Genomic DNA, 27,929 nt, shown 5'->3' with positions numbered 1-27,929 from the left:
ACCACACAGGCTGGATACAGGCCTGGTGCTTCAGGCATCTGTAGGCCAGTCAATTCCTCATGTTGTTTATACATCAATGCCCTTATGAAATTGAGGCAGTTATGCCTGGTTCCCTTCCTTCTTCTTAACTACTGTTGATGCTTTTACTTAGGCCAGTAGTCGTAACACATGGCGCAAGAGTCACATCTGGTCTACAAACTCATTTTATGTAGTCCACAGAGCCATAATTGTTTTGATCTTGATACACAGAATAAAACTACTAGCAGAGCAGCTAAATCCACCACAGCTGTTCACACTACCACTTCTCTCATCTTCAAGCTACCAGAGTAAAAGGTCTTGGGAAAGTAGTACCAGTATGTGTCTTGTGCAGTTTGAAAGTGCTACTGCAGAAGAAAAGTGAAGGCAGATGTTTTAACCCTTGTACTAAATTACAAATGTGGTACAGAAAGAAAGAGTAATAGTTTCTTTCCAGAGGTTTCGAGCTGAACTATTACGCTACCTGGAGCCCAATAAAATATCTCGTAAATACTATTTGAAATACACTCTATTTATACTGGCCATGTAAAACAAAACAAGTTAAAATATGTTTCACTCTTAAGACTGATTGCAGATGCCTGGATTTTCTGAGCTACAACCTCAGACATAACTGTTATAGAACACTACATTATAGTACAATGGAAACACTCGTAGAAGCCAGCCTCTGGGAAGACCAGTTTGGATTTCAGAGAAATGTATGTAAATGCAAGACCATACTGACACTATAACTTACCTTAGAAGAGAGACTGAAAATAGGCAAAGCTACATTTAGACACCAAATACAACTGTGGGACACAGTGGAGCCATCTACTCGGGTGTGGCAGAGGTGCCAGTGCTGCCAGTGGAACACACGGCTGCTGATGTTCGATTCTGCACTGCTATGCCAGCAGAGCTGGCACACACTACCTGCTGCTCACTCACACATAGGCTTGTTTCGAATTTCATGTGTGTGCTATGGATAGTTTCAATACTAAATCTTTTCTCTGTGTGATATTCAAACGAAACCAGCAATTTGGAAATTTCATCTCAGGACTATTCGAACTGTGGACCTGACTGAGTAGTAGCAGCTCCAGGTGGTTGGTCAGTGGAGAAAATTTTAGTTTTTTATCTACCAAGTGTGTGTGTGTGTTGGGGGTGTTCTTTTTTTCCCAAACAACAATACTGTCCCTTCAAAGCAGTTCCCTGCAGCAGCTAAACACTGATGTCGCCATTGTTCCCTGTCTTGGTATCAGTGGGAAAAGCTTCAACTGGTAGGGACTTTAAAATGTTGCTCATATTCTTTTGATTGTTCTCCAGAGTCCCAAAATGATTTCCTTTTAAAGACTTTTTCAATTTTGGCCAAAGAGAAAAAAGTCACAAGGACCCAGATCAGGTGAATAGGAGGACTGTGGAACAACAGGAATACCTTTCGAGGTCATAAATTCCTTGTCGGAGGTGGCTATGAGACGTTGGGTGTTGTCATGACGCAGCATCCATTTGTCTGCAATGTCCGGTTTCACTCGATTTATCCTTTTCCTGAGCATTTTGAGAACATCTTTGTAAAACACTTGGTTGACAGTTTTTCCTGGAAGAACAAGTTCTTTATGCATGATACCCCTACTGTCAACAAAGCATATCAGCTTTGTTTTGATCTTTGATTTGCTCATTCAGGTTTTTTTCAGTCGAACAGATGTCTGAGTGCCACTCCTCAATTTGATGCTTTGTCTCAGACTGTACTAAAAAATCCAGGATTCATTACCTGTGATCACATGACTGAACCATTTTCGGTGATTGACAGTCCTCTCAAGATGATTAATGGACATTTTTTGCAATTAACTTTCTGCTCAGTTCTGAGGTTTTTTGGCACAATTTTGGCACAAACTTTTCACATGTGAAAAACTTCAGTCAAAATTTGATGTATGCTGAAAATTTTTCTCACTCACCATCGTTGTGGTTAAAAGTCAGTCATCTCACAAGAGCAAGTGCACATTCAATGTTTTCCTCAGTTTTTGAAGTTTAAGGTGTCTCTGAGCAAGGTAGGCCTTCCAAAAATGATTTGTGAAAAACTTGTGCTCCTGATAAGGAATGTTCCACATAGGTCTGTTTCAATACTTCAAATGCCACACTAACACATTCGCCAAGTTTAACACAAAATTTGATGGCATAACATTGCTCTATGTTCCATTTTTGTAACACACAACAAAAACACAACTTCACTGATGAAGCTCTCAAAAGTGGCTGTACAGAGCTGAAACTCTGACTGAGCATCAGGATGGGATATTTTTTTTTTTTTTTTTTTTTTTTTGTGGTTTTTGGGCGCACAACTTCAATGGTCATTAGCGCCCAGACTACGTTAGGAATGCACCACGAGGCACAAGTTTAAAACAGCAACTAAAAGGGAAAACCCGATAAAAGACAGATTGACAGGCAGAGGATTTTTTTAAAAAAAAAAAAAAAAAAAAAAAAAAAAAAAAAAACAGCATAATCAAATGTCCTGAGACAGGTTTGTCAAGTTGATAAAACGAAGAACGCGAGCAGCTGCTCTTGGGTCATCCGGTAAAATGGCATCTGGAGTACACGGCAGGCCAAGATCAAGACACAGTGTATTAAAATCCGGACAGGACGTTAAAATGTGGCAGACCGTCAGCAATTGCCCACATGGGCAGAAAGGCGCTGGCGCAGCCGTCAGCAGATGGCGATGGCTGAACCGGCAGTGTCCAATTCGTAACCGGGCCAAAACTACCTCCTCCCGCCGAGAAGGGCGTGAGGAGGACGTCCAAGCCGCGGGAAGAGGTTTCAAGACCCGAAGCTTGTTGTCCGTAAGTGCAGCCCAATTGGCATGCCACAGCGATAAAATGCGCCGACAAATGACCCTGCTACAATCTGATGAAGGGACACAACAAGAAGCTGTCCGAGGCTGGAGGACCGCAGCCTTGGCCGCGGCATCTGCAGCTTCGTTCCCAGGGATACCGACATGGCCAGGAACAGCTAACCGGAGAACCGTCGTCCACCAGCTGCTGAAGAGAGCGTTGGATCCGGTGCACGAAAGGGTGAACCGGATACGGATCACTGAGGCTCTGGATGGCGCTCAGGGAATCGGAGCAGATGACATAAGCAGAATGTCGGTGGCGGCAGATGTAAAGAACAGCCTGGTAGAGGGCAAAGAGCTCAGCTGTGAAGACTGAACAATGGCCATGGAGCTGGTATTTGAAACTTTGTGCCCCGACAATAAAAGAACACCCGACCCCGTCATTGGTCTTAGAGCCATCTGTATAAATGAAAGTCATATTAATGAACTTCGAACAAAGTTCGACAAAACGGGAGTGGTATACCGAACCGGGGGTAACCTCCTTTGGGAGCGAGGTGAGCTCAAGGTGAACGCGAACCTGAGCCTGGAGCCAAGGTGGCGTGTGGCTCTCGCCCACTCTAAAGGTTACAGGGAGTGAAAAATCAAGGTGTTGAAGGAGGCGACGAAAGCGAACTCCAGGGGGTATCAGGGCAGAGACATACAACCCGTATTGACGGTCGAGAGAGTCGTCAAAAAAGGAACGATAAGACGGGTGGTCGGGCATTGACAGTAGCCGACAGGCATACCGACAAAGCAGTATATCGCGCTGGTAGGTGAGTGGCAATCACCGGTTTCAGCATGAAGACTCTCGACGGGACTAGTATAAAACGCTCCGATCGCAAGACGTAAACCCCGATGTATGGAGTTGAGGCAGCGTAAGATGGATGGCCGTGCAGAGGAGTATACGAAGCTCCCATAATCCAGCTTGGAGCGGACGGTCGACCAATATAGGCGAAGGAGGACGGTTCAATCCGCTCCCCACGACATACCACTGAGAACACGGAGGACATTTAGAGAACGGGTACAACGGGCAGCCAAATATGACACACGTGGAGACCAGCTAAGTTTCCTGTCAAATGTAAGACCTAAAAATTTTGTTGTCTCCACGAATGGGAGAGCAACGGGACCGAGTTGTAAGGACGGTGGGAGAAACTCTTTGTAGCGCCAGAAGTTAATACAGACCGTCTTCTCGGCAGAAAAACGGAAGCCATTGGAGACACTCCAGGAGTAAAGACAGTCAAGACAACGCTGAAAACAGCGCTCCAGGAAACATTTACACTGCGCGCTGCAATAGATGGTAAAATCGTCCACGAAAAGGGAGCCTGATACATCAGCTGGGAGGCAATCCATTATTGGATTGATCGCTATAGCGAAGAGAGCGACGCTCAAAACTGAGCCCTGTGGCACCCCATTCTCCTGGCGAAAGGTGTCTGACTGGACAGAACCCACACGTACCCTGAACTGTCGATCCATTAAAAAGGAACAAATAAAAAGAGGGAGGCGACCGCGAAGGAGCCATGTATGCATGGTGCGGAGAATGCCCACCCTCCAACACGTGTCGTAAGCCTTCTCCAAATCAAAGAACACAGCCGCGGTCGGGCGCTTCCGCAAGAAGTTATTCATAATGAAGGTCGACAAGGTAACCAGATGGTCAACAGCAGAGCGGCACCTACGAAATCCACATAGTACATTTGTAAGTAGGCGTCGAGATTTGAGCAGCCAAACCAAACGAGAGTTAACCATTCGCTCCATCACCTTACAGACACAGCTGGTAATCGAGATGGGTCAATAACTGGAAGGCAAGTGCTTGTCCTTCCCCAGCTTAGGAATCGGTACAACAATAGACTCGCGCCAGCATGCGGGAACATGTCCCTCAATCCAGATGCGATTATAAGTACAGAGAAGGAAACCTTTACCCGCAGGAGAAAGGTTCTTCAGCATCTGAATATGAATAGAATCAGGCCCTGGCGCGGAGGACCGTGACCGGGCAAGTGCATTTTCGAGTTCCCGCATGGTAAATGGGGCATTATAACTTTCACGATTCGAGGAGCGGAAGTTAGGTGGCCTAGCCTCCTCTGCCTGTTTTCGGGGGAGGAAGGCAGGGTGGTAATGAGCTGAGCTCGAAACCTCTGCGAAAAAGCGGCCGAAGGCATTGGAGACATCCTCAGGGGCCACAAGGACGTCATTTGTGACCGTCAAGCCAGAAACTGGTGAGTGGACCTTAGTGCCAGATCGCCGGCGCAGGCTACCCCAGACAACAGGAGAAGGAGTAAAACTGATGAAGGCGCTTGTGAAAGCAGCCCAGCTGGCTTTCTTGCTTTCTTTAATAATACGACGACACTGCGCACGTAATCGTTTATAATTGATACAATTCGCCACTGTAGGGTGGCGTTTAAAGGTGCGTAAAGCACGTCGACGAGCACGTAAAGTGTCTCTACATGCTGCGGTCCACCAGGGGACCGGTACGTGATGTGAAGAAGAAGTAGTGTGAGGGATGGAATATTCAGCAGCAGTGAGAATGACTTCCGTGAGGTGTGCAACCTGACTATCGCAGCTTGTGAAGGTTTGATGCTGAAAGGTCGCCCTGGAAGAGAAGCCCCAGTCTGCTTTGGAGATGTTCCAACTAGTTGAGCACGGAGAGGGGGTATGATGCAGGAGATGGATAACACACGGGAAGTGGTCGCTCGAATATGTATCAGAAAGTGCATACCACTCAAACCGGCGTGCAAGTTGGGGAGTACATATAGAGAGGTCTAAATGGGAATAGGTGTGAGATGTGTCCGAAAGAAAAGTAGGGGTGCCAGTATTGAGGCAGACAAGATTGAGCTGGTTGAAAAGGTCTGCTAACAGGGAGACCCTCGGGCAGGATGCTGGAGAGCCCCAAAGGCGCTGGTGGGCATTGAAGTCTCCAGTTAACAAAAATGGTGCAGGTAGCTGAGCAATAATTTGCATCATGTCTGCCCTGGTAACGGCAGACGACGATGGAGTGTAAATGGTACAAATGTAAAATGTAAAAGTGGAGCGAGTAATTCGGATGGCAACTGCCTGCAGGCCGGTGTGCAATGTGATGGGATCATGGTAAATATCATCCCGGACCAGCAACATAACTCCTCCATAAGCTGGATTACCTACCACAGGGGGTAGGTCAAAACGCACAGAGGTGTAGTGTGCCAAGGCAATTTGATCGCATGGGCGTAGCTTCGTTTCCTGGAGGACTACGACGAGCGGACGGTGCAAGCGGAGTAGCAACTTTAAGTCCTCTCAATTGGAGTGAATGCTGCGAATATTCCAGTGAATAAGTGCCATCGTGAGAAGAAAAGGAAGATGAAAGAAGGGGTCACCTCGAAGGCCGCTGAGGGTCTGGCTTCGAGCGAGCACTGCTGCCGCTATCAGTAGGCGGACAGTCATCGTCCATTGGTTCTATAGGTTCATCGGCCATCTTGTTAAGATGGCCGGGAGGGGGAGCTTCCTCTGCAGATGAACGGCCAGATGTTCGGCTACCAGCGGTGCGGCCAGGCGAAACGGATGACGGCCTGGGACGGCAACCGCTGGGTGGCACAGGAGAAGAAATGCGCCGTGGCAGAGAAGGAGAACTGTGCTTCCTATGAGGCTTCTTGGAAGGTCGTTTAGTGGAAGTACTGGTCGACGGCTGGGAGTTCGAGGTACGTAGGAAGTCTGCACGGGACGGTTCCTTCTTGAAGGCCCGTGCATCTGACTTCTGGGTCTTAGTCTTGGCAGAAGCTGATGAAGGTGCTTGTGTCTGAGGGGTGACGGGAGGAAGAGGAGACGTCGACCGCGCGATCTTAGCACTGGCCGAATGGACGACCATGGTGCTGAAGGTCAGATCACATGTCTGCGTCGCCACCTCCCTGGTAGTCCGAGGAGAGGCGAGGACAGTACTGTATTTTCCCGCTGGGAGCAGCGTGGGCTTCCTACTAGCAAATAGCTTGCGAGCAGCTGAGGTGGACACTTTCTCTTTGACCTGAATTTCTTGGATACAGCATTCTTCCTTGTAGATGGGACAGTCGCGGGAGGACGCTGCATGGTCACCCTGACAGTTCACACAACGAGGAGACGGAGGTGGACAGTCACCCTCATGGGCATCCCTGCCACAAGTGACACATTTAGCCGCATTGGGACAAGACTGGCGAGTGTGATTAAAACGCTGACACTGGTAGCAGCGTGTAGGTGTCGGGACATAGGGGCGAACAGAAATAACCTCGTAGCCCGCTTTGATACGCGATGGCAGCTGAACACTATCGAAGGTCAAGAAAAGTGTCCAGGTCGGTACAAGGTCATTGGTGACCTTTTTCATGACCCTATGGACAGCCGTCACGCCCTGCTCAGCGAGGAAAGACTGAATCTCCTAGTCAGTCAATCCGTCGAGTGATCGAGTATATACCACACCACGAGACGAATTCAAAGTGCGGTGAGCCTCCACCCGGACAGGGAACGTGTACAGTAGTGTGGCCCGAAGCAGTTTTTGTGCCTGAAAGGCGCTCTCAGTTTCTAGTAACAAGGTACCATTACGCAACCTGGTACAAGACTTGACAGATCCGGCTATGGCATCTACGCCCTTCTGGATAACGAAAGGGTTGACAGAGGAAAAATCCTTGCCGTCCTCAGATCGAGAAACTACGAGGAACTGTGGGGCAGGCGGTAGTACGTTTGTCACTGGTGGCTGGTCAAGTTTCCGCTTGTGGGCAGAAGTCGAGAGAGAAGAAGAAGAGAAATCCATTGCGGAGGAATCCCCCATGATTGCCAGCGCCTCCGATGGCGCGCTCCTTCCTTGTGGGGACCCTCACAGAGGGCACTCCCACATTAGGTGAATGTTTACTTACACCTCAGGTCACACCTCCCGAGAAACAGACGGAGGGACCAATCGGCATGGTCAGAAGGTATCAGCTCAGGCAATCACCCCTCCCTGGGCCTGGCCTTTACCAGGGGGTACGTGCGTGCCTTACTTGTCTACCCAGGGCGGGGAATTACGCGTTACCCCACCACCGGCTACGCATGCGAACGTGTGGGTTGGCCTTCGGGCATGCACAGGGAGGAAAGAAGAAGAGGAAAGAAGAAGAGGGAAAAAAAAAGGGAGAGAGGGGGAGAGAGGACAGACTGTCTCAAACGTCGAGGCGGAGACCAGAGGGTGGACAAGAAGGCAAGGAGAAGAAGGCAAGGGAAAGAGTAAGGAAGACAGTGAGATGGAGAAGAACAAAGAAAGGAACCAACCAAAGGAAGGAAGAAACGAGAAGAAGTGAAAAACCAACCGCAAATATAGGTCCGTCTCCGGACGCAGGCGCTAACTACCCCCTTGAGGGGGAGGGACTCCTTTTAGTCGCCTCGTACGACAGGCAGGAATACCTCGGGCCTATTCTAATCCCTGGACCCACAGGGGGCTCAGGAATGGATGAACACACAGGTAAGCACAAGCAGAACAACATGTGTTGCCAGACTGATCACAGTGTTGTCAGCCTCATTACTTTTCTCACCCACCTCGTAAACGAAACCCCTTTTTAAGAACACATCCATCCACATTAAAATCGCATTCAAACTACTCATAATAATGCACTTTCAGGATGCTGACAGGTTGTAGAACTTGGAAATTATAGTTCCTCAATTTCTTCACAGACGTTTCCTGATGCTCCAATCCAATCACAAAACTTTACAACACAAGACAAAGCGATTATTTACTATGTGGGATAGGAACTTTTCCTTGAAACCTTCCTCCACACAAGTACCACAACTACGAGGGTCACTCCAAAAGAAATGCATACTATTAAAAAAAAAAAAAAAAAAAATCATCTTTTATTCTACATGTTTGAAAGTTTTACAGTGTGTAGATACATCCTTCAGGGACAATATTTTCATTTCTCCACATAATTTCCATCCCTCTCAACTGCCTTATACCATCTTGGAACCAGCGCCTGTACACCCGCATGCTAAAATTCTGGATCAACCTGTTGGAGCCACTGTTTGGCAGCGTGCACAAGGGAGTCATCATTTTCAAACCTTGTTCCACAAAGAGAGTCTTTCAGTTTCCCAAAGAGATGATAGTCACATGGAGCCAGGTCAGGACTATAAGGCGGGTGTGTCAGTGTTGTCCATCCGAGTTTTGTGATCGCTTCCATGGTTTTTTGACTGATATGTGGCCGTGCAACAGCAAAACATCCTGCTTTTGCCAATGTGGTCAAACACTACTCAGTCAACCTTGAAGTTTCTTCAGTGTTGTCACATATGCATCAGAATTTGTGGTGGTTCCACTTGGCATGATGTCCACAAGCAAGAGTCCTTTGGAATCAAAAAACACCATAGCCATAACTTTTGCAGCAGCAGGTGTGATTTTGAATTTTTTTCTTGGGTGAATCTGCATATGCCGCTCCATTGATTGCCTCTTCGTCTCTGGTGAAAAATGATGGAGCCATGTTTCATCACCTGTCACAATTCTTTCAAGAAATTCATCTCCACCATTCTCGTACTATTCCAAAAGTTTGCTACATACTGTTTTTCTTGTTTCTTTGCGAGCCACTGTCAACATTCTGGGAACCCACCTGGCACAAACCTTTTTTAATGCCAACACTTTCAGTATTCTGCAAACACTTCCTTCCCCTATCCCAACGTAGCGTGACAATTCATTCACTGTGATGCGTCTGTCAGCAGTCACCAATTCGTTAACTCTCTGCACATTGTCTGGAGTGTGTGCAGTACGAGGCTTGCTGCTGCGAGGACAGTCCTCAATATTGCTGTGTCCGCTTTAATCACGTAACCTGCTTGCCCACCGACTAACGGTACTGCGATCGACAGCAGCATATCCATGCACCTTTTTCAACCTCTTGTGGATGTTTCCCACTGTCTAGTTTTCACAGCACAGGAATTCTATGACAGCACGTTGCTTCTGACGAACGTCAAGTGTAGCAGCTATCTTGAAGACATGCTGTGATGGCGCCACTCACGGGAACAGGTTGAACTAAGTTTGAAAACGAGCAGGAAGGATGTATCTACACACTGTAAAACTTTCAGACATGCAGAATGAAAACTGTATTTTTTAAAAAAAAGTGTGCATTTCTTTTAGAGTGATCCTCGTACATTTCCTGCTGCAGCAAGTGGTGATTAAGGATCCGACACATCCGAATTATTTTAAAAAGTAAGGTATGTAAACATATGATGCATGTTTCCATGGAGGCATAATAAAGGAGATGGCACTACAGATTTACACTGTCCAGTGCTCTGAAGCTGCTGCCGCCGAGTTAGATGCCCCATAACACCAGCGGACTACAGTTTACGTTTGCTTCTTAGTGTTAATTTGTGTCACGGGTACACAAGGGTTGTTTTAAATAGAAAATGTTACAGTGCATTCTTGAGAAACACGGCATCTGGAAGGTATTTTCAGAATTTTTGTGGTCTTAAATACATATATGATCTAGTAATATGACATATTTTGCCTCATTTCAAACAAATGAGGAGAGAAGTAGGTGACATGAAAAGGCTGATCTTGTAATCCATCATTTTCCTTAATACTGACTGATGAAATTGATGTTCGTCCTATGTCTCTTTCCAAAAATGTTGAGAACCTATTTTGCTACGCTTGGTTCATTTGCGGTCTTTCCTTCTCACAGTTTTCACCCAAAGAACTTTTCAAGTTGGACTGATGGGAAATCTAAAGCCCAATAACAGAAATAAAACCATTACAGTAAACAAAACAGCAACCAAAATTTGTATATATAAAAGACAATATCATAAAAAAGATGGATTGCTACTCATCATATAGTGGAGAACCATTTTGGGTAGTGGTGGTGGTGGTGGTAGTAAGGAGAAGGGTAAGGCAGGGAGGGGGAGGGATAGCAGGGTAGGTGTGGGGGACGGTAAAGTGCTGCTTGTGAGAGCATACAGGCACGAGGTGAGGAGAGGGTAGGGCAGCTAGGTGCAAGTAAAAAGACTGTGGGTGCATTGGTGGAATAGAAGGCTCTGTTGTGTTGGGGTGGGAACAGAGGAGGAGACAGGTGGGTGAAGGACAGCGATTGACAAGGGTTGAGACCAGGAGAGTAGGGGAACATAAGACATATTGTAGGGACAGTTACCACCTGTGCAATTCAGAAAAGTTGGTGCTGGTAGGAAGGACCCACATGGCAGAGACCGTGATGTAGTCTCTGAAATGAAGAACTTTATGTTGGTCAGCATTTTCAACAACTGGATGGTCCAGCTGTTTACTGGCCACAGTTTGCCGGTGGCCATTCATGAGGATACAACTTATTGGTTGACATGCCCACGTAGAATGCACCACAGTGGTTGCAGCTTAGCTTGTAGATCACATGACCTTTTATTGTGCCTGTCTGCGACTTGACATCTCCACTATATGGTTAGTAGCAATCTATCCTTTTCATAATACTGTCATTATTGCAACCTGAATTTTTCATTGTTTAAAAGACAATATCACTTAAATGAGTCCACTTACAAATGAAACGTGATTCCTCTAATTTTAGACTACGATCGGAACGATCAGTACACCCATAAATGATGCAAGCTGGCATTTTTTATCAAAACACTTCCACCAGAATCTAATATCTGGGGGAACTATGCAGGCGTCAGCTTCAAGTTTGCGACATCATGACAGCTTCCCTTATTATTCCTCTGTGCAGGTTTCCTACTTTTTGTATAAAATATTTGTAAACTGAATTTAATTTCATAATGAAGTACTTTTCCAATAAAAAGTGAAATACCACTTCTGTGTTTACCTTACACTAACAACCACAACTGTAAACCATCACTCCAAACAACAAATAATTAGCTACTGATGAGACAGGTCATGAAAATTTTCTTCTGACTTTCGTTAAAATAGTGTCCTATGGAAATCTCCACTAACTCATCAAATGAATGTGCTGACATTCTCCCGAAGCTTAAATATTAACACTGTAATTTCCTAAAACATTTTACAGTATGTGAAATAACTAGTTTGTATCACAGTCAGCAATGGAGGGATGTATCCAGAACCTCTAATTTTTCTGCATTCTCTTTATTTTAATGTCAATCACAAAGCTACTAGCTCTTCTGTGTAATGCTAAGTGCAGACTGAAGAAATTCATCTGGTGTCTCTGCTGGTGTCTTGTACTGCCACACCTGAGTGTTGCCAGCACAACTATCATGGTGTCCCAGTGCAGTAGGATGTCCCAGTGCAGTAGGACCTTTAATAGTATTTGTAGATTCAGAGAAAACTTTTGACAATGTTGGCTGGTTACACTATGAGATTACAAGGTAGCAGGGATAAAATACGGGAATGAAAGGCTGTCTACAGTTTCTATAAAAACGAAACAGCTGTTATAAAGAGTCAGAGGGCTTGAAAGGGAGGCAGTAGCTGAGAATGGAGTGAGAAAAGGTTGTATCCTATCACCCATGTTATTCAATATATGCGTGGAGCAAACAGTAATGGAAATCAAAGAGAAATCTGAAAGGCACTCAAAGTTTTGGGAGAGGAAATAAAAATTTTAAGCTTTGTCAATGAGACCGCAAGTCTGCTGGACAGAGCAAAGAACTTGGACAGCCAGTTGAATGAAATGGATAGTGTCTTGAAAGGAGGTTACAGGTTGAACATCAACAAAAGCAAACCAAGGATCATGAGGCGTAGTCGAGTTTTGCTATTTGAGCAGCTAAATAGCGGCAGTGGCAGATATAGAAAGGATATAAAATGTAGACAGTAATAGGAAGAAAAAGGTTTCTGAGAAAGAGAAATATGTTAAATTTTAATACAACTTTCAGTATTCAGAAGTCTTCCCTGAAAGTGTTTGTCTGGATTGTAGCCATGCAGGGAGTGAAATGAGGATGACAAACAGTTCAGACAAATAGACAATAAAAGTTTTGAAATGAGGTGTTAGAGCAGAATGCTGAAGATTAAATGGGTGGATTGGATAACTAATGAAGAGCTGCTACATAAAACTGGGGAGGAAAAAAAATTATGGCACATGATGAAGTTTCTGTAGTGATCTGATAAAAAGTTGTAGAAGGAGAGTGAAAGTAGGTCCAAGTAGATGTAGATTGCAGTGGTTATAGACAGATGAAGAGACTTGCACAGGATAGACTAGCATGGAGAGCTGGATAAAATCCAACAGTTCTAGGTTATTTTGAATGTAATGATTGGCATACTAACAAATATACTAATCAAAAAAACCTTGTCACTTAATGCTAAAATATGTTTCACAAGATGGGAACATATTCTATGTTGCTCACACACTTATATTTAATAGTTCATGACCAGGCCTATAAAACACTTACTACTTTTTATAACAAAAGGTTGTGAAACTCAAATTAGTGTAACTTGCTGGAATCGTACGCTGAAATGACGGATAGAGTAAAAAATCTGTTAGAAGTGACACTTGTTTTAAGCATGGGGGCTTTTTCCAAGAGTAATAAAAGTTTTGAAACCATTTCAAGAACTGACTCCCACTTCCCACAGTAAAGTACCTTTATCAAAAGTTTTGATTGGCACAAAGAGTGTGCTGTGAATGTTAAGGAATTTGCAAAGCTCACAGGAAAGAAGTCTTATTTGCCTTCAAACTTACTGGTAGACTCAATATAACTTGTCACTCCCAGCATTGACAAAAGGGGTCTTTTGGACTCACATTTCAAAAGACAGGCATTTTTAGAGGGTTTGTGTTACGGATGTCCCTGAAAAGATCTTTAATTGAGGTGTTACAGCGAATTCTAACATAACTGTAGGAGAAATGTCACTACTGGTGACAGACACACATAAAAGTACAAACACCGTCTAAGCTTTTGGAACTAATAATTCCTTCCTTGAGGTGGAGATGGAGAGGGTTACTCAGACACCAAGTTGAGAAGGATACACCTGTAGTGTAATTGTGTCTCACAATTTTAAAATTTTCTCAAGAGAATTTTCCTTTTGATAAGAATAAAGTTTCCGAACAGTTTTTGAAGACCCAATTTGGAACAGTTTTGATATAATGAGTTCAACTCTTGCAACTTCAGCTGTTACTACTAATGCCAGTACAAACATGATAACTGTTAGTAAGTTTGGGAGGAAGAAAAAATTCTTTTCAGAAGAGATGAAATTTTGATGGCATGCACAAGCAATGTTATACCCAAAACTTGCTAGTTTCACAAAGAAGTATTTGTGTGCAATGGCTTATCACTGCAGCATCAACAGAAATAATTTGCCCAAAATCAGGTCATATATTCTCTGACAAACATGCCACACTAAAACTGAAACAAAAGAGGAAAATAAAATGAAGACTTCTTAAATAGCAATGAAAACTTGGGGAAAGTCATTAATAGATAACTTACACAGAAAGATATGACATGTAAAAAAAAGTATATACATTGTTTGAAATTAGATGTAACCTTACGGTTTATATTCATGATTTGATGATTTAATGCACTGTGAATGAATAAAGAAATATTTTGTAACTGAAGGTGGCTTTCATTTGTCACTAAAAAATGTAAAATGATTTAAAATGTGCATTTCTTTGGCAAATAATTGTCTGAGGTTCATACATCATTTTTACTTGCTTTGATATTGATTCAGAATTCGTAATGAATTTTTTTTTAGTTAGAATTCTTTATTTACCTGTTATCTACTTTTATGGAACAGAAAAGAACTATTGCTTACCCTTTGTAGCATTGGCAATAGTTAAGCGAACTGTTGTACAAGGTACTGATGATTGCACAGTTTGGTCCCATAATCGACAATCACCACCATTATAATGTTTCAACAAATAAAAAATGACAGATGGTTTGTGTGAAATGTGTGTACAAAATGCTCTAAAAATATTTAGGGGTCACAACAATCAGAGCTAACAGGGGATGCTCCTGATGGTGGCAGCCATATGCCGACAGCAGCAGGTATGGGGCTGCATATATTACATAGATCACAATACCACAATTTAATACGAATAACTATTTATTACAGAATTTAGGATAGTGAGTAGTGTTCGATTAGATGGATTACTGGTAAGTGCTCATAACATATTGGTTCTTAAGGACTTACAAATTTGCTCTGTGTATGCTTGTAATTCATCAAACATCAATAACTTTGAATATTTTCAGTTATTGTAATGACTTATTATCCGAACTAAGCAATAATTTTACCAAAAATTGGAGGTCACATACAGAAACTATATATTTGCAAGAAAAGATTAAGGAGGCTAAATTCTAAGTACTGCCAACAGACACAAAACTATCCAAGTTTTCAGAACAGTTAGTTCCTTCATCAGTGAGGACAGAGAGACAAGTTGCAAGACTAAAAAGGGAGTGGGAAGGGGGCACAGATTACACTGACAATAGATTGACAGGGACCCACTTGTGAGGATGAGGGGAAGTAAAATTGAAGGGGCAGGAGTCAAGAGAATATGAGGTCAAAAATAGTACACTGCAAAGCCAGAATCAGCTCAGAAATGATAGGGGGGGAGAGAGTGTGATGAAAAAAATAGAGTAGAGGGAGAATTGGGACAGAAAGTCAGTACAAAAAAAGATAATTACAAAAAAATAAAATAAAATACTGAGCTAAGAGATGAAAAAAATACTAACAATAGGAGAAAAAAGGATGTATGTTAATGGACGTTAAGTCGAGGAGGGTGGCAGGATGAAAGGATATGTAGAAGAACATGTTCCCATCTGTGGGGGTTCAGGGAAACTAGTTCAGGGAGGGAGGATCCAGATTGCCCATGTGCTGTAACAAACACTCTGGTACCTCTGCCAACTGCCATGCGTTCTGCATCTAACACTCCCTGTCCTACAGCTCAGACCATCTTCCTCAATCTACATTTCATTGAAGTTCACATCCACACTTCAGCACATATAATACCAAATTCAATAAACAACAATAATTCCACTATGACAGCTGTGAACTCTTCCACATCAAACACCCACTTCCCTACAGCACAGGATAAATGTAACTGCTGCACCACCAAATCCCTAAACACCAATACCAACAACCTGCATTTATACCTATACCCATATTCTAAAAACCACTGTGAAGTGCACATCAAATGATACTTCCCATAATACCAGTTTTCAGAGCTTCTTTCTGTTCCATTCACATATGAGTCACGGGAAGAGTGGCTACTCAAACACTGCTGGGTGTGCTGTAATTAGTCTTAGATTGTGCTCATGATCCCTATGGGAGTGATAATTAGGGTGTTTCAGTATATTCCTAGAGTCATCACTTGAAGCTAGTTTTCGAAACTTTGTTAGTAGGCTTTCTTTGGAAAGTTCACATCCGTCTTCAAGCCTCCACCATTTTCAGTTTCTTAACTATCTTCACAACACTCTACCACATGTCAAACAAAGCTGTTAATGCTAGTGCTGCCCTACTTTGTGTTACTTCAATATCCCATGTTCGTCCTGTCCCACAAGTGTGAGCTGCATCTTTTTGAAAGCTATCTCCTTTGTAGACTGATTACATTTCCCTAGTATTCTGCCAATGAACTGAAGTCTGCCACTTGCTTGACCTACAACTGAGTCTACATTATCATTCTATTTCATTTCTTTACAAATTGTTACATTCATCAATCAATCGTTAATTATATAGAAAAAGTGGTTTAATTTTTTTAAACTGATGTGGTTTCTCAACTTTATATTTTATATTCACTGACAGCTTAGTAATGATTATTAAGGTAGAATATTTCAATTTTATACCTACCGGTAGCTTATTAATGATTATTAAGGTAGAATACAAGACCCATTCTGAGCCCCTGTGCCTCTAATAATTATCTTGTACTACAATTCTGGATGTTACCTTATTTAGCTACAGATATTATTAACGACCACTTGCACCAGGATGAAAAACTCCCAAGCTTTTTTACAGTGTCTCATTGTAAGCTCTGCGAAATAATTTTGCCACTTGCCTTCGCGATACAAATACTTCAGAAGTTATAGATGCTATGCACGAGAAGATTTTCTGGCACGACAGAACAACAAATGATGGGCATTCATGCAAATGACATACATATTGCTGTTAGATATTAATAACTGCAACAACAATCGTAATTATATACTCAGTCCTGAAGAATACTACTTGGTAAGACAATCAATTGAGCACCTGATATATTCGATAAAAAAGGTGCCAGAATCATAACATGGCATTTTACGGCAATTTATTTTAATTAAATTTATCAAATCCACAAATTTTTGATACTACTTTAACGCACCAGTGGCTAGAAATAGCTTTTTTGTATTGCACTGAAGTAGTTGTACTAATAATAATAATAATAATAATAATAATAATAATAACAATAACCAAAAATATAACAATTCAAATTGAGAACAATGAAATCAAATTATAATTTCAACTGTGATAAGCAAATTCGCACAAGAACCACTTTGTAACTCTCAGTGCGTGTTCAGCCACCCTGCCCACCTCCCCCAGACACACACAACCTCCCCTGATTTAATTTGACTATACTCTATTACCTTTGTTTAACTTTTATTGATTGTTATTTTATAACTCCTTTTCAAGACACTACTCATTCTGCTCAACTGGTCTTCCAAGTATTTTGCTGTCAATGACATAATTACAATGATATCAGGAAACCTTAATAGTTTTGATCACTTTTATCTTAATTTCATTATCTCAAGATTTCTCCTTAGTTTCCTTTATGGCTTGCTTAAGTACAGACCGAAAACATGGGGTATATGTTGCAACCCATTGTTAAAAGAATTTTCTAAGTTTGCAAATGCTATAAATGTGTAACTTTCTTTCTTAGGCCTACATTTTGACATCATCGTACGGTCAGTATTAACTTAAGCATTCTTCAAATTCTCCAGAATGGATTCAACACATGTCAACTTCTACCAATCTATACATTTTTCTACAGGTAATTTGTGTTAGTGTTTCTTAAGCAAAACTTTTTAACTAATGGTCTGCCTTCTTTGGTACTGAGACTATTACATTCTTCTTGAAGTCTGAGTATTTCAGTTGTATATAACATCATGCATATTAATAATTCAGACAGAAAGTAGTCTCTTCGAGGTGCCTTGTTGTGATTTAAGTCTTGCAGCACTTTGTGAAATTTCTCACAGTGTGAATGACAGACTCCAGCTCATCATTCACTTCCCACTGCATTTTCACAAACCTGTCTTCAAATTAATTTCCTTTATACAGCTCTTCTATAAACTCTTTCCACCTTTCTTGTCTGCCCTTTTTGACTAGTAGAGCTCTGTTTTCATATACCTGTTTGTGTTTTCTCCAAAGGGCTCTCCAGTTTTCCTACATGTTGCATCAACCTGTCCTACAGCCATACTTGCTTGTAAAACTTTGCATTTGTCATCTAACTATTCCTACTTTGCCATTTTGCACTTTCTGGCAATCTAAAATTTCTTAGACGTCTATACACCCTTTTGCCTACCTCAAGTGATTCATTTTTATATCTTCATCTTTCAAGAATTAAATTAAATATCATACGTGATCTCCAAGGAGTTCTTCTGGGACTTGTCCTTTTGTGTAATTGTTCCTCTGCTGCCTTCTCTTAAAGCTACCCATTCTTCATGTAATGTACAGGATGTTTCAAAAAGATTTCATAAGACTTTATGTTCTGTATGAGTAAAGATAGAAATTGTGGTAAATTTTAAGTTACGCATAGGACCAAAAACATTTTATTTTCATATGAACCATGTTTTCATAAGCGTATTTATTTTAGATGCATGCATGTAAAACCTTTTCATACTTCTTACAATTACAGTTAGGATCAATGTTTTCATTCATCCCTCACAAATGGTCATGTTCCTTCCACTAGATGCATTATAAATATCGAGACAATAGTCAAACTCATTTCTTACTTTTGCAAGACCTCTGGACACACTGCCAAGATGCTGTTGCTATGCACTGTCATGATTTACAAAAAGTTGTTGGAAGGGACATCGCATACACAGTTTTTCACAAAGTCTCACAAAAACAAAAATCACGTACTGTATTGTGAAAACATGCTACCATGGTGCCCAATGGTGTAGTGAGAGATCCATACCTCATTATGGCTGATCCACCATTGAGGCAGCCCATTGTTAAGAAATGCTCTTACATGCAGGAGCCAGTGTAGTGGTCGTTGACAAATGATATTTTCATCATGTTGTCATAACTGAAAACATCACATCTCCAAAATATGTGGGTATGTGGTTCCTGTAATTACTTAGTCCATAAAAAAAGAACAAGCTATAAATTTTTTCCCGAGACACAGTAAAAAACACATTAAGCTTTGGAGACTATCTCCAGTGCTTGATTTTGGTATGTGGCTGCTGTGCCCCAATGGTATTAGATTTTAGATGTTCACTTTTTCATTTAAATGAATGCAGCCCTATCGTTGAGTACGTAACATGAAATAAATGTTACCTTCTATTTCAATTCCCAGAATGAATTTACAAAACATTACCAAAATGAAGGGCTTGTAATGATTGAATCTTGTATGGTTTGAAACAATAATGTCACAACAAAGGACATGTCAGACACATGAGAAATTCAAAATTGCCGGCATTGTCAGAGCTTCACCCTCCATTGCCGGTGGCAAAATGGAGTAGAGCTGACAGTTGCAGATTACATATACCTGTGCACCAATGACTGAAGGCTTTCCCGTAATCACTGCCGCTGTGGTTCTCTCCTTACTAACTGCGACAGTAGTTCGCTACAGCACGGGAATCTACACTGAAGAGCCAAAGAAACTGGCACACCAACCTAATATTGTGTAGGGCCCCTGCAAGCACGCAGAAGTGCCACAACACGACATGGCATGGACTTGACTAACGTCTGAAGTAGTGCTGGAGGGAGATGACACCATGAATCCTGCAGCGCTGTCCATGGGGTGGAGATCTCTTCTGAACAGTACAATGCATGGAATCCCAGATATGCTCAAAAATGTTCATGTCTGGGGAGTTTGGTGGCCAATGGAAGTGTTTAAACTCAGAAGAGTGTTCCTGGAGTCACTCTGTAGCAATTCTGGACATGTGGGGTGTCATACTGTCCTGCTGGAACTGCCAGAGTCTGAGAGAATGCACAATGGATATGAATGGATGCAGGTGATCAGATAGGATGATTACATACGTGTCACCTGTCAGAGTCATATCTAGACGTATCAGGGGTCCCATATCACTCCAACTGCACATGGCTCACACCACTGGAGAGCTTGAACAGTCCCCTGCTGACATGCAGGGTCCATGGATTCATGAGATTGTCTCCATACCAATACACATCCATCCACTCGATACAATTTGAAATCAGAGTCGTCCAACCAGGTAACATGTTTCCAGTCACCAACAGTCCAATGTTGGTGCTGACAGGCCTAGGCGAGGCGGAAAGCTTTGTGTCGTGCAATCATCAAGGGTACACAAGTGGGCCTTCAGCTCCGACAGCCCATATCGATGATGTTTCATTGAATGGTTCACATGATGACACTTGTTGATGGCCCAGCACTGAAATCTGCAGCAATTTGCAGAAGTGTTTCACTTCTGCCAAGTTGAACGATACTCTTCAATCATCACTGGTCCCATTCCTGCAGGATCTTTTTCTGGCCACAGCGATATCAGACATATGATGTTTTACTGGATCCCCAATATTCATGGTACGCTCATGAAATAGTTGTACTGGAAAATCCTCACTTCATCACTACTTCGGAGATGCTGTGTCTGATCATTCACCCGCCGACTATAACACCATAATCAAACTCACTTAAATTTTGATAACTCGCCACTGTAGCAGCAGCAACCGATCTAACAACTGCGTCAGACACTTGTTTTCTTATAAAGCCGTTGCTGAACTCAACACTGTAGTCTGCCTGTTTATGCGTCTATGTATCTGAATATGCATGCCTAGACCAGTTTCTTTGGTGCTTCATTATAGGATTCTTGTTGAAATTACTGTCATGCTTGTGGATTTCTAAGGCTTTCCTGAACAAGCAGTTGTGGTAACTCTTCTCCACAGCAAGAACGTCCATGTTGGCAAATGTTATTCCGTGTTCAGTCTCACGTGTGCTCTTCCATGGGTGATTTCTCCACCTGATCCAGCCTGAAATGCCACTACTGTTCGGTGATCTGGTGTTGCTTTATCATGCCGTCATTCCAGCGTGTACAGGGAATGCAGTATACTTACCACATTTCAAGTGGGTCCCTTTTATTCCTGGCCGATCTGAGATATTCTTTGATCTTGTTTTTATGTATAAAAATTCTCTTACATCATGACTGTGCAACATATGGCTGGTTCTGTGCACCACCCTGGGAATGTATGGCAGGAAGGCTGAACCCAGTCTTCCGATATGTCACTTTGGCGAGTGTTAGACTTCATGACACTTCTTATGTAAATTGTGGTGTACCCATTGGTCTTTATAAAGCTTTCAGTATATCACATCTCATGTGCTGCAGTTCACATATTCATCTTACGCATGCTTCGTGCGTATTAATTACCCCTCTTTTCTGTCTTGGGTGGTGACTTGACAGTGTGTGCAGGTACTGGTCTGAGTATGTCAGTTTTCTATACACACAATGTCCCAGGTTCTCATCATCCCTTGCACCAGCAGATCTATAAAGGGTGCCTCCTAGTAAATTTTAAGTTGGCATGGTGACAGTTCTCAGATATCTTACGAAGTCACCGAGCTGTTCCTCAACCTGCTCAGGTATCAGTGATGTAACTGTATCACACCATAGGTTTATAGGTTTAAGGTGACAAGTCCAGCATCTGTGTTTCAAAATGTTCCATGAAGAAACTGGCCACTACTGGACAGAGGGAGCTGCCCATATTGATGCTTTACCACTGTTTGTGGAAACAGCCATTCCACGTGAAATTGCAAATGGTAAGGTAAGCACAAAAGTGCTTGGTGATGTCATGTGGGAAAATGCAACTATTATGCTCTAGAAAATCACTGAGTGGCATGTTGGTAAACAAAGAAACAACATCAAAGCTGACCACGAAGCAATTTGTTGTAAGTTTTAGTTTCTTCCACTTTGGAATGAAATGCCTTGAGACTTTTAGGTGTGTGTCAGTCTTCCTCACATGTGGCTGAAGTACAGAGGCCAAGTGTTTCATCAGTTTACGCGTTGGTGAGACAGGAGCACTTGTGACTGGTGTTAGTGGAATAGTTATCTTTCAGGATTTTTGGTAATCCGTACAGCCTAGGGGGAGTACTACCTTTCTGCCACACACTGCCAGGGTTGTGGACAGAATCTACTGCATGCTGGGCAAAAATGACACAAAGGCTATTTTTAAATGGTAAAGAAGATCAAGGAGTGTCATACATCAGCAAATGACAAAAGTGATGCCACTTGCAATATCATACTGCATTCCCTGTACATGTGAAAAAGTCTATGTTGGAATGACTGTATGATCAATCAACAGCAGGACATTGGAGGTTGGGACAGATGGAGAAATCAGTTGTGGTGGAATATGCTTTGTGTGAGACCAATCACGTAATAAAATTTGCCAACACAGAAGTTCTTGCTGTAGAGAACAACTAAGAAGACCACTTGTTCACAGAATCCTTAGAAAGCCACACATGACAATAGCTTCAACCAGAAAGGAAAAAATGCTAAAGAAAGAATGCAATGATCAGTCATGTGTAACATAATAAAAAGGCAAGTGAGAAAAAATATATACCTTACATTACCCAATGTGGTCACATCAAACTTGTGATTAAAACTCATATATCTTTCAAATTTAAATACCTAGCCGCACCTATAAATGTACTGAGAAGAAGAATCAGCATACGTAACAGAATATGAACATGCACTGAAGTTATTGTTTACGAACTACAGCAGCACCCACGGTTTGGCACCTTGACCAAGAGCACCGAGCACCCCCCGGGTGGGCAACTAGTTAATTAAGCCAAAGTTTATTTTGGATGAATATAGCACAGGAGCATGTCATTACACCAAAACTGGTACATATAGACATAAATACACTGTTAATACTTTAAGCTACCAAATAATTTATAAAAAGTAAATTAACAGTGTTAGTAGAAAATACACATAATTATGCCAATACATCGAATTGTAAGAGGATACATATGAATATAAAAGCATAAAAAATATTGACAAATATAAGGCCACACGAAATTTAACAAAACAACAATTTTACTTAAAATATAAAACAGTGACACAGAAGGAAGTAGAAAGAACAGCCACCTATAGAGGATTCACGAAAACAACTATCAGAAGGCATTGCAAGCCACCATAAAAAGTGCCACACTTTAAATAAAATTTTTAGAAAACTAAAATATAAAACTTTATAAGCAGTTAAAAGCAAAAATGTTTGCCATCCCATCATGACATAAATAAGAGTGTATAGAGCATATAATCTAACGACTATCTGCCTAGTTACATACAAAAAAATTACAATGAAATTGCACACGAACGCATGAGTGAGATGGTAACTAATACTGCATTGTAATTGGAGTCACGAACGATGGCAATTGAGTTTGGGCTTATTCTGCGCACCTACGTCACGTATTCTCCAACAGCCAATGAGCACTCAGTAGTGTTCTGAGCGCTCTGCTATGAATCCCGTAGCGAATGCGAGCATTAAATGTGATCGTAGCATGCTATTTAGTGAATTTCAATTTCATTTGTTGTGATTTGTCATTGCCGATTGTGGTGGTAAGTTATAAATTCTGCATAAGCAAGTGAGAGACATAACTTGCAGGATATATGCTTTCTCCAAGCAGAAAGCATGTGCATGCACATACCGCAATTGTTGTTTGGAATCTTCAATAATGCAATGCCCGTCCATGCCTCGACATGCATGAACTGCCATAATTCGTGGATCACACTACAGACAAAAGTAAACGTAAAAATGGTAAAAAGTATGAGGCTCTACCATACTATTGTGTCATTAGTCTCAAAATTGCTGCAATTTTTAAAATAGTTAAAGTAAATGTTTCCTTGTCTACCAACAATTTGGAATGTGTGCTATCTCATGAAGTTGATAAAATTAATTTTATGCATGGATCAGGGGTGTATAAAGTTTCTTGTCTGGATTGTAACACAGCTACACTGAACAAACAGGGCATAAAGTGGAGGTCTGCTTTGCTGAACATGTTGCCATAGATAGAAAGGATGTGGCGGAGAAGCCCAACTTTGCCGCTCACCTGATTGAGAGTGAACATTGTGTTGCATTTGTTGAATCACATAGAAGACCATTGCACCGTGCTGGTGAGAAGATGCGAGATTTCTGCCACCACAGATCATCTGGAATTCACCTGCTCAATGAGCATACTTATTTTTAAAATACTCACTTTTGGTAGTTGTTTGTGGACCGTTTGTTAGATGGAGGTAGGCGTCATAACTGTGCCCCTCTCCTTAAACCTCTCCAGTCCTTTTCCTTCACCCCTCTTCCTTCCCCTTCAACTCTTCTGCTAGAAAAAGAAGCAACTGGCTCCGAAAGCTCGTAAAAGTTAAATCCTTTTGTGTGTATGTTTCTTTGCTGACACTTGGTAATTTTTTATCTGTCCATTTATATTATACAATCTGTAGTGTGTATTATATTTGAGCAGGTTCTCTCCTACTTTATGATACACTTCTTTGCATGTTAGTTCAAGTGTATTTCTTACATGCTATAATTACCACATTTTCTTGTTGCATTTATATCAAGATGGCATGGCAAACATTTTTGCTTTAAACTGTTTCTTGTAAAGTTTTATATTTCAAGTTTGGCACCTTTTACAGCAGGATGTCCATCAGTGCCACCTGTTAAGTTTTTGTGAATCGATTTGTATTCACATATATCATTTTCGTGTGTCCCCTCCAGATAACCAAAGTTCCACATCCTTGTTCTTTTCTGTGTTACTGTTTCATATTTTAAATGAAATTGTTGTTTTATTAAATTTCCTATGGCCTTGTATTTGTACAAGATGTGCAGTTTTGTTTGTTTAATGCTGTAATATGCAAATGTATCCTCTCCCCATTCATAGATGGCACACATCACATTTTATAATTGATTTTTTGGTATATTGACATATTTACATCTATATTTGTATTAGCACTGTTAATTTACTTTATAATATTTAGTAGCTTCTAAGATTAACAGAGTATTTACACCTATATGTACTAGTTTTGATGTAATGACATGCACTTTTTTGATATTTTTACAAAAATAAATTTTAGTTTGACTATTTGCCTCCATAGAGGGCACTCTTGATTGAGTTGGCCAAGCTGTTGTTGCTGCTGTAGTTTGTAAACAATAGCGTCAGTTGATGTTCACATTTTGTCAGATGCGCTGCTGCTTTTTCTCAGTGGGTTTATAGATGTGACTATGTATTCCAATTTGAAAGATTATGTGTTCAGGCTCAAGTCTGATGTAACTACAATGGATGATGTATGGTATATATTTTTCCCATTTGCATTTTTACTGAGTGACACTGTCTTCTATATGTTTGTATGTTACTTGTTTCTGTTACTTCCAGCAACGATGACAACTATTCTATAGTCAAAATTGATCCACAATAAATTCAGATTATTCATGAAAGATCGGTGTATTTTTCCATTTGTATATCCAACAGTTGCTGCAAATGGGAGTCCTATGGATTCCAACAGGGATAGAAAGAGAAAAGTCTCAAGGTAAACGGCTCCTTGATTGCTGTGCTGCAGCAAATGACCACTGCAGGTAGCAAGGGGAGAACCACAACAGTTGTGATCACAGAAAAGCCTTCGGATATGGGAACGACAGGCACATATAATCTATGACTGTGAACTCAGCTTCAGTCCACCATCAGCAATGGAGGATAAGGCTTCCATAATACCAGCCACTCATGTTAGTAAAAGTCAGAAAAACCATTAAAATGCAAGTCGGGTGTGGAATCCAACACAGAAACCAACATGTAGTTTTTTACGTGAGAAATGGTTCAGTCTTGGATGCCACGAGAAGTAGATTTCAGTAGGCTGGAAGAAAAACTCTTTTGAATGTCTTTTACATCTAAAATGAGCACAAATGGGAGACCTGTGGATTCTCCTGCACACAAATAATCAGTAATTTGAAACTGCTGCTCTAAGCTATAGGAAGGGCAGTGTCATGCTTTTGATGAAAACCATTCTACACTGTTGTAAATGAATTGAAACTGTTGAAATGGCAAATGCATAATGTCTTTTGTTGCTATGTTATGTGAGGTGCACAAGGGAGAACCCCTGCCATCAACAGCGTGAAACTGTAACTTGCAACTGGTGCCAAAATAAAATTTTCAGTTCAATGACTAACTTAAAATTAACCTCAAGTTTCTCTCTTAATTCATGTAGAAGTTACAGTCTTGTGAGATTGGATGAATCTCTTTGAAACAAGCTGCATTTCTTTCACCCAGTTCAGTTGGGCATAATCCAATACCCCCTTTGAATCTCTCAGCAACCCTTGGTTATTTTGACTTATCCAGGTCCCATCTCCTTAATTTCCTACCTTTTGGCAATTCATTCAGCTTCCAATGTTTCCATCTCTCTTCCGTGTAAACAACTTTTCTTCATGATTCTTGAACCAAATGTATGCAACGGTTAAATTCTGCTCTGTGCAAGATACAACAGCTTGGCTTCCCCTTTCAATTCCTTTCCCACAACCCATGTTTTTCCCTAATCTTCTCCATTTTCTCCTATTGAATTCCAGTCCATTATAACAAATTTTTATTCCCTTAACATACTGAATAATTTCTTTCATTTCTTCATAAATTTTTTCAGTCTCTTTATAAGCAGATGTAGCAGGTATACATGTTTGTAACACTGTGGTTGGTAGTAGCCTGCGTCTATCTTGGCTACGGCAATCAGTTCATTATACTGTTCACACTACTTTTTCTCAAATTCCTACATTCTTGTTATTATTAGACTACTCCTGCATTACCACAATTTGATTTTGTGTTGATAATCCTATTTTGTGTTGATAACTCTGTACACATTTTAAAAGAAATCCTGCTCTTCTCACCACTTCACTCCATTAATTCCCACAATATCTAATTTCAATACATCAATTTCTCTTTTCAAATGTTTTAACAAACTTTACTAATTAAGTGATGTAATTTTCCAAATACATACCTGTAGAATGCCAAATATGCTTTTTCTGGGGAGTCCCCACCCAGGATTTCAAATGGAGGACTACTTTACTCTGGAGTATTTTAACCAGGGGGACGCCATCATCATTAAAATCATACAGCAGAACTGTGTGCCTTCAGGAAATATAACACCTGTAGCTTCCCCTTGCTTTCAGCTGGACTGGTCTACCAAGAGAGCACAGTCATGTTGCCTAAAGTTACAAGTTCACGTCAATGAGTCATCCAGAATGTTGCCTTGTAAATGCTGTAAAGCTGCATCTGCCCATTCCTCTTCCAACCCCCTTTACCTTCAGGAACCGTAGGATCATAATACTGGGTGTGGTGGAGCAGATTGCTTGTTTAGAAATTCAATTAAAAAAAGCAGACATATATTTAATTCTTTGAACAGCATCACACACAACATTAACATTTTATGTTTAAACAGTTTTAAACATGATATCAGGCAGACAGCATCCATTATTCTCAGTATGCTGCATTAATCGAACTCTTTCCAGCATATTGATGGATACATTGGTGACAACATGATGAATGTTGTTCTTCATGCGGGCCAGGGTCCTAGGATGAACGTCGTAAACAACTGATTTCTGATAGTAACATAAAAAATAGTCACAGAGGGCTAAATTTAGCAACTGTGATGGCCAGTGCAGATTACCCCTCAAGGAGATGAAGCATCCTGTGAAGTGTGGCCACTAAACAGTCATTAACAAACACACTTTGTGTGCCATGGCACCGTCCTGCTGAAACCAGGCATCTTCCACATCCACCTCATTGAGTGTTGGCAGGAAAAATTCCTGAATCAAGGATTCCTGAATCATGGATTAACAGTCAGAAGTCACTGAAACTGCCTGTTGGTTTTATTCGAAAATCCGTGGACCAATTATTCCAACTCGTGATAGCAAACACCAAAAAGTTACACATTGTGAAAGCTTATTTACAGATCCCACAAGATGGAAGTGAGACTCTTCACTAAAGAAAACAAGTGTGTGTCATAATGGATGCCAAAAAGCAACTCACATGCATTTTCTTGAGCAACAGAATCATGTGGATTAAGTTCCTGCCCCACAGCCAAT

The 27,929-nt window shown here is 41.4% G+C and overlaps 1 protein-coding gene across 2 annotated transcripts in view; it reads right to left on the bottom strand.

Annotated features, from left to right (window-relative positions):
* The window catches only part of LOC124619781 (centromere/kinetochore protein zw10 homolog), a 202,720-nt gene that overhangs the window by 20,245 nt on the left and 154,546 nt on the right, over positions 1–27,929 (bottom strand). The window contains exon 10 of one of the 2 annotated variants that reach the window (XM_047146368.1): positions 24,095–24,192. The exons of the other annotated variant lie outside the window; for it this stretch is intronic. Within the exon in view, the coding sequence (XP_047002324.1) occupies positions 24,181–24,192 (12 nt within the window). The 3' untranslated portion in view covers positions 24,095–24,180. Of the gene's footprint in view, positions 1–24,094; positions 24,193–27,929 lie in introns of those variants that run through there. 2 annotated transcript variants of the gene reach the window in all.

The sequence above is a fragment of the Schistocerca americana genome, chromosome 6 (assembly GCF_021461395.2).
Source record: "Schistocerca americana isolate TAMUIC-IGC-003095 chromosome 6, iqSchAmer2.1, whole genome shotgun sequence".
Taxonomy (NCBI): Eukaryota; Metazoa; Arthropoda; class Insecta; order Orthoptera; family Acrididae; genus Schistocerca; species Schistocerca americana.
This window is presented reverse-complemented; position numbering and strand designations above follow the sequence as displayed.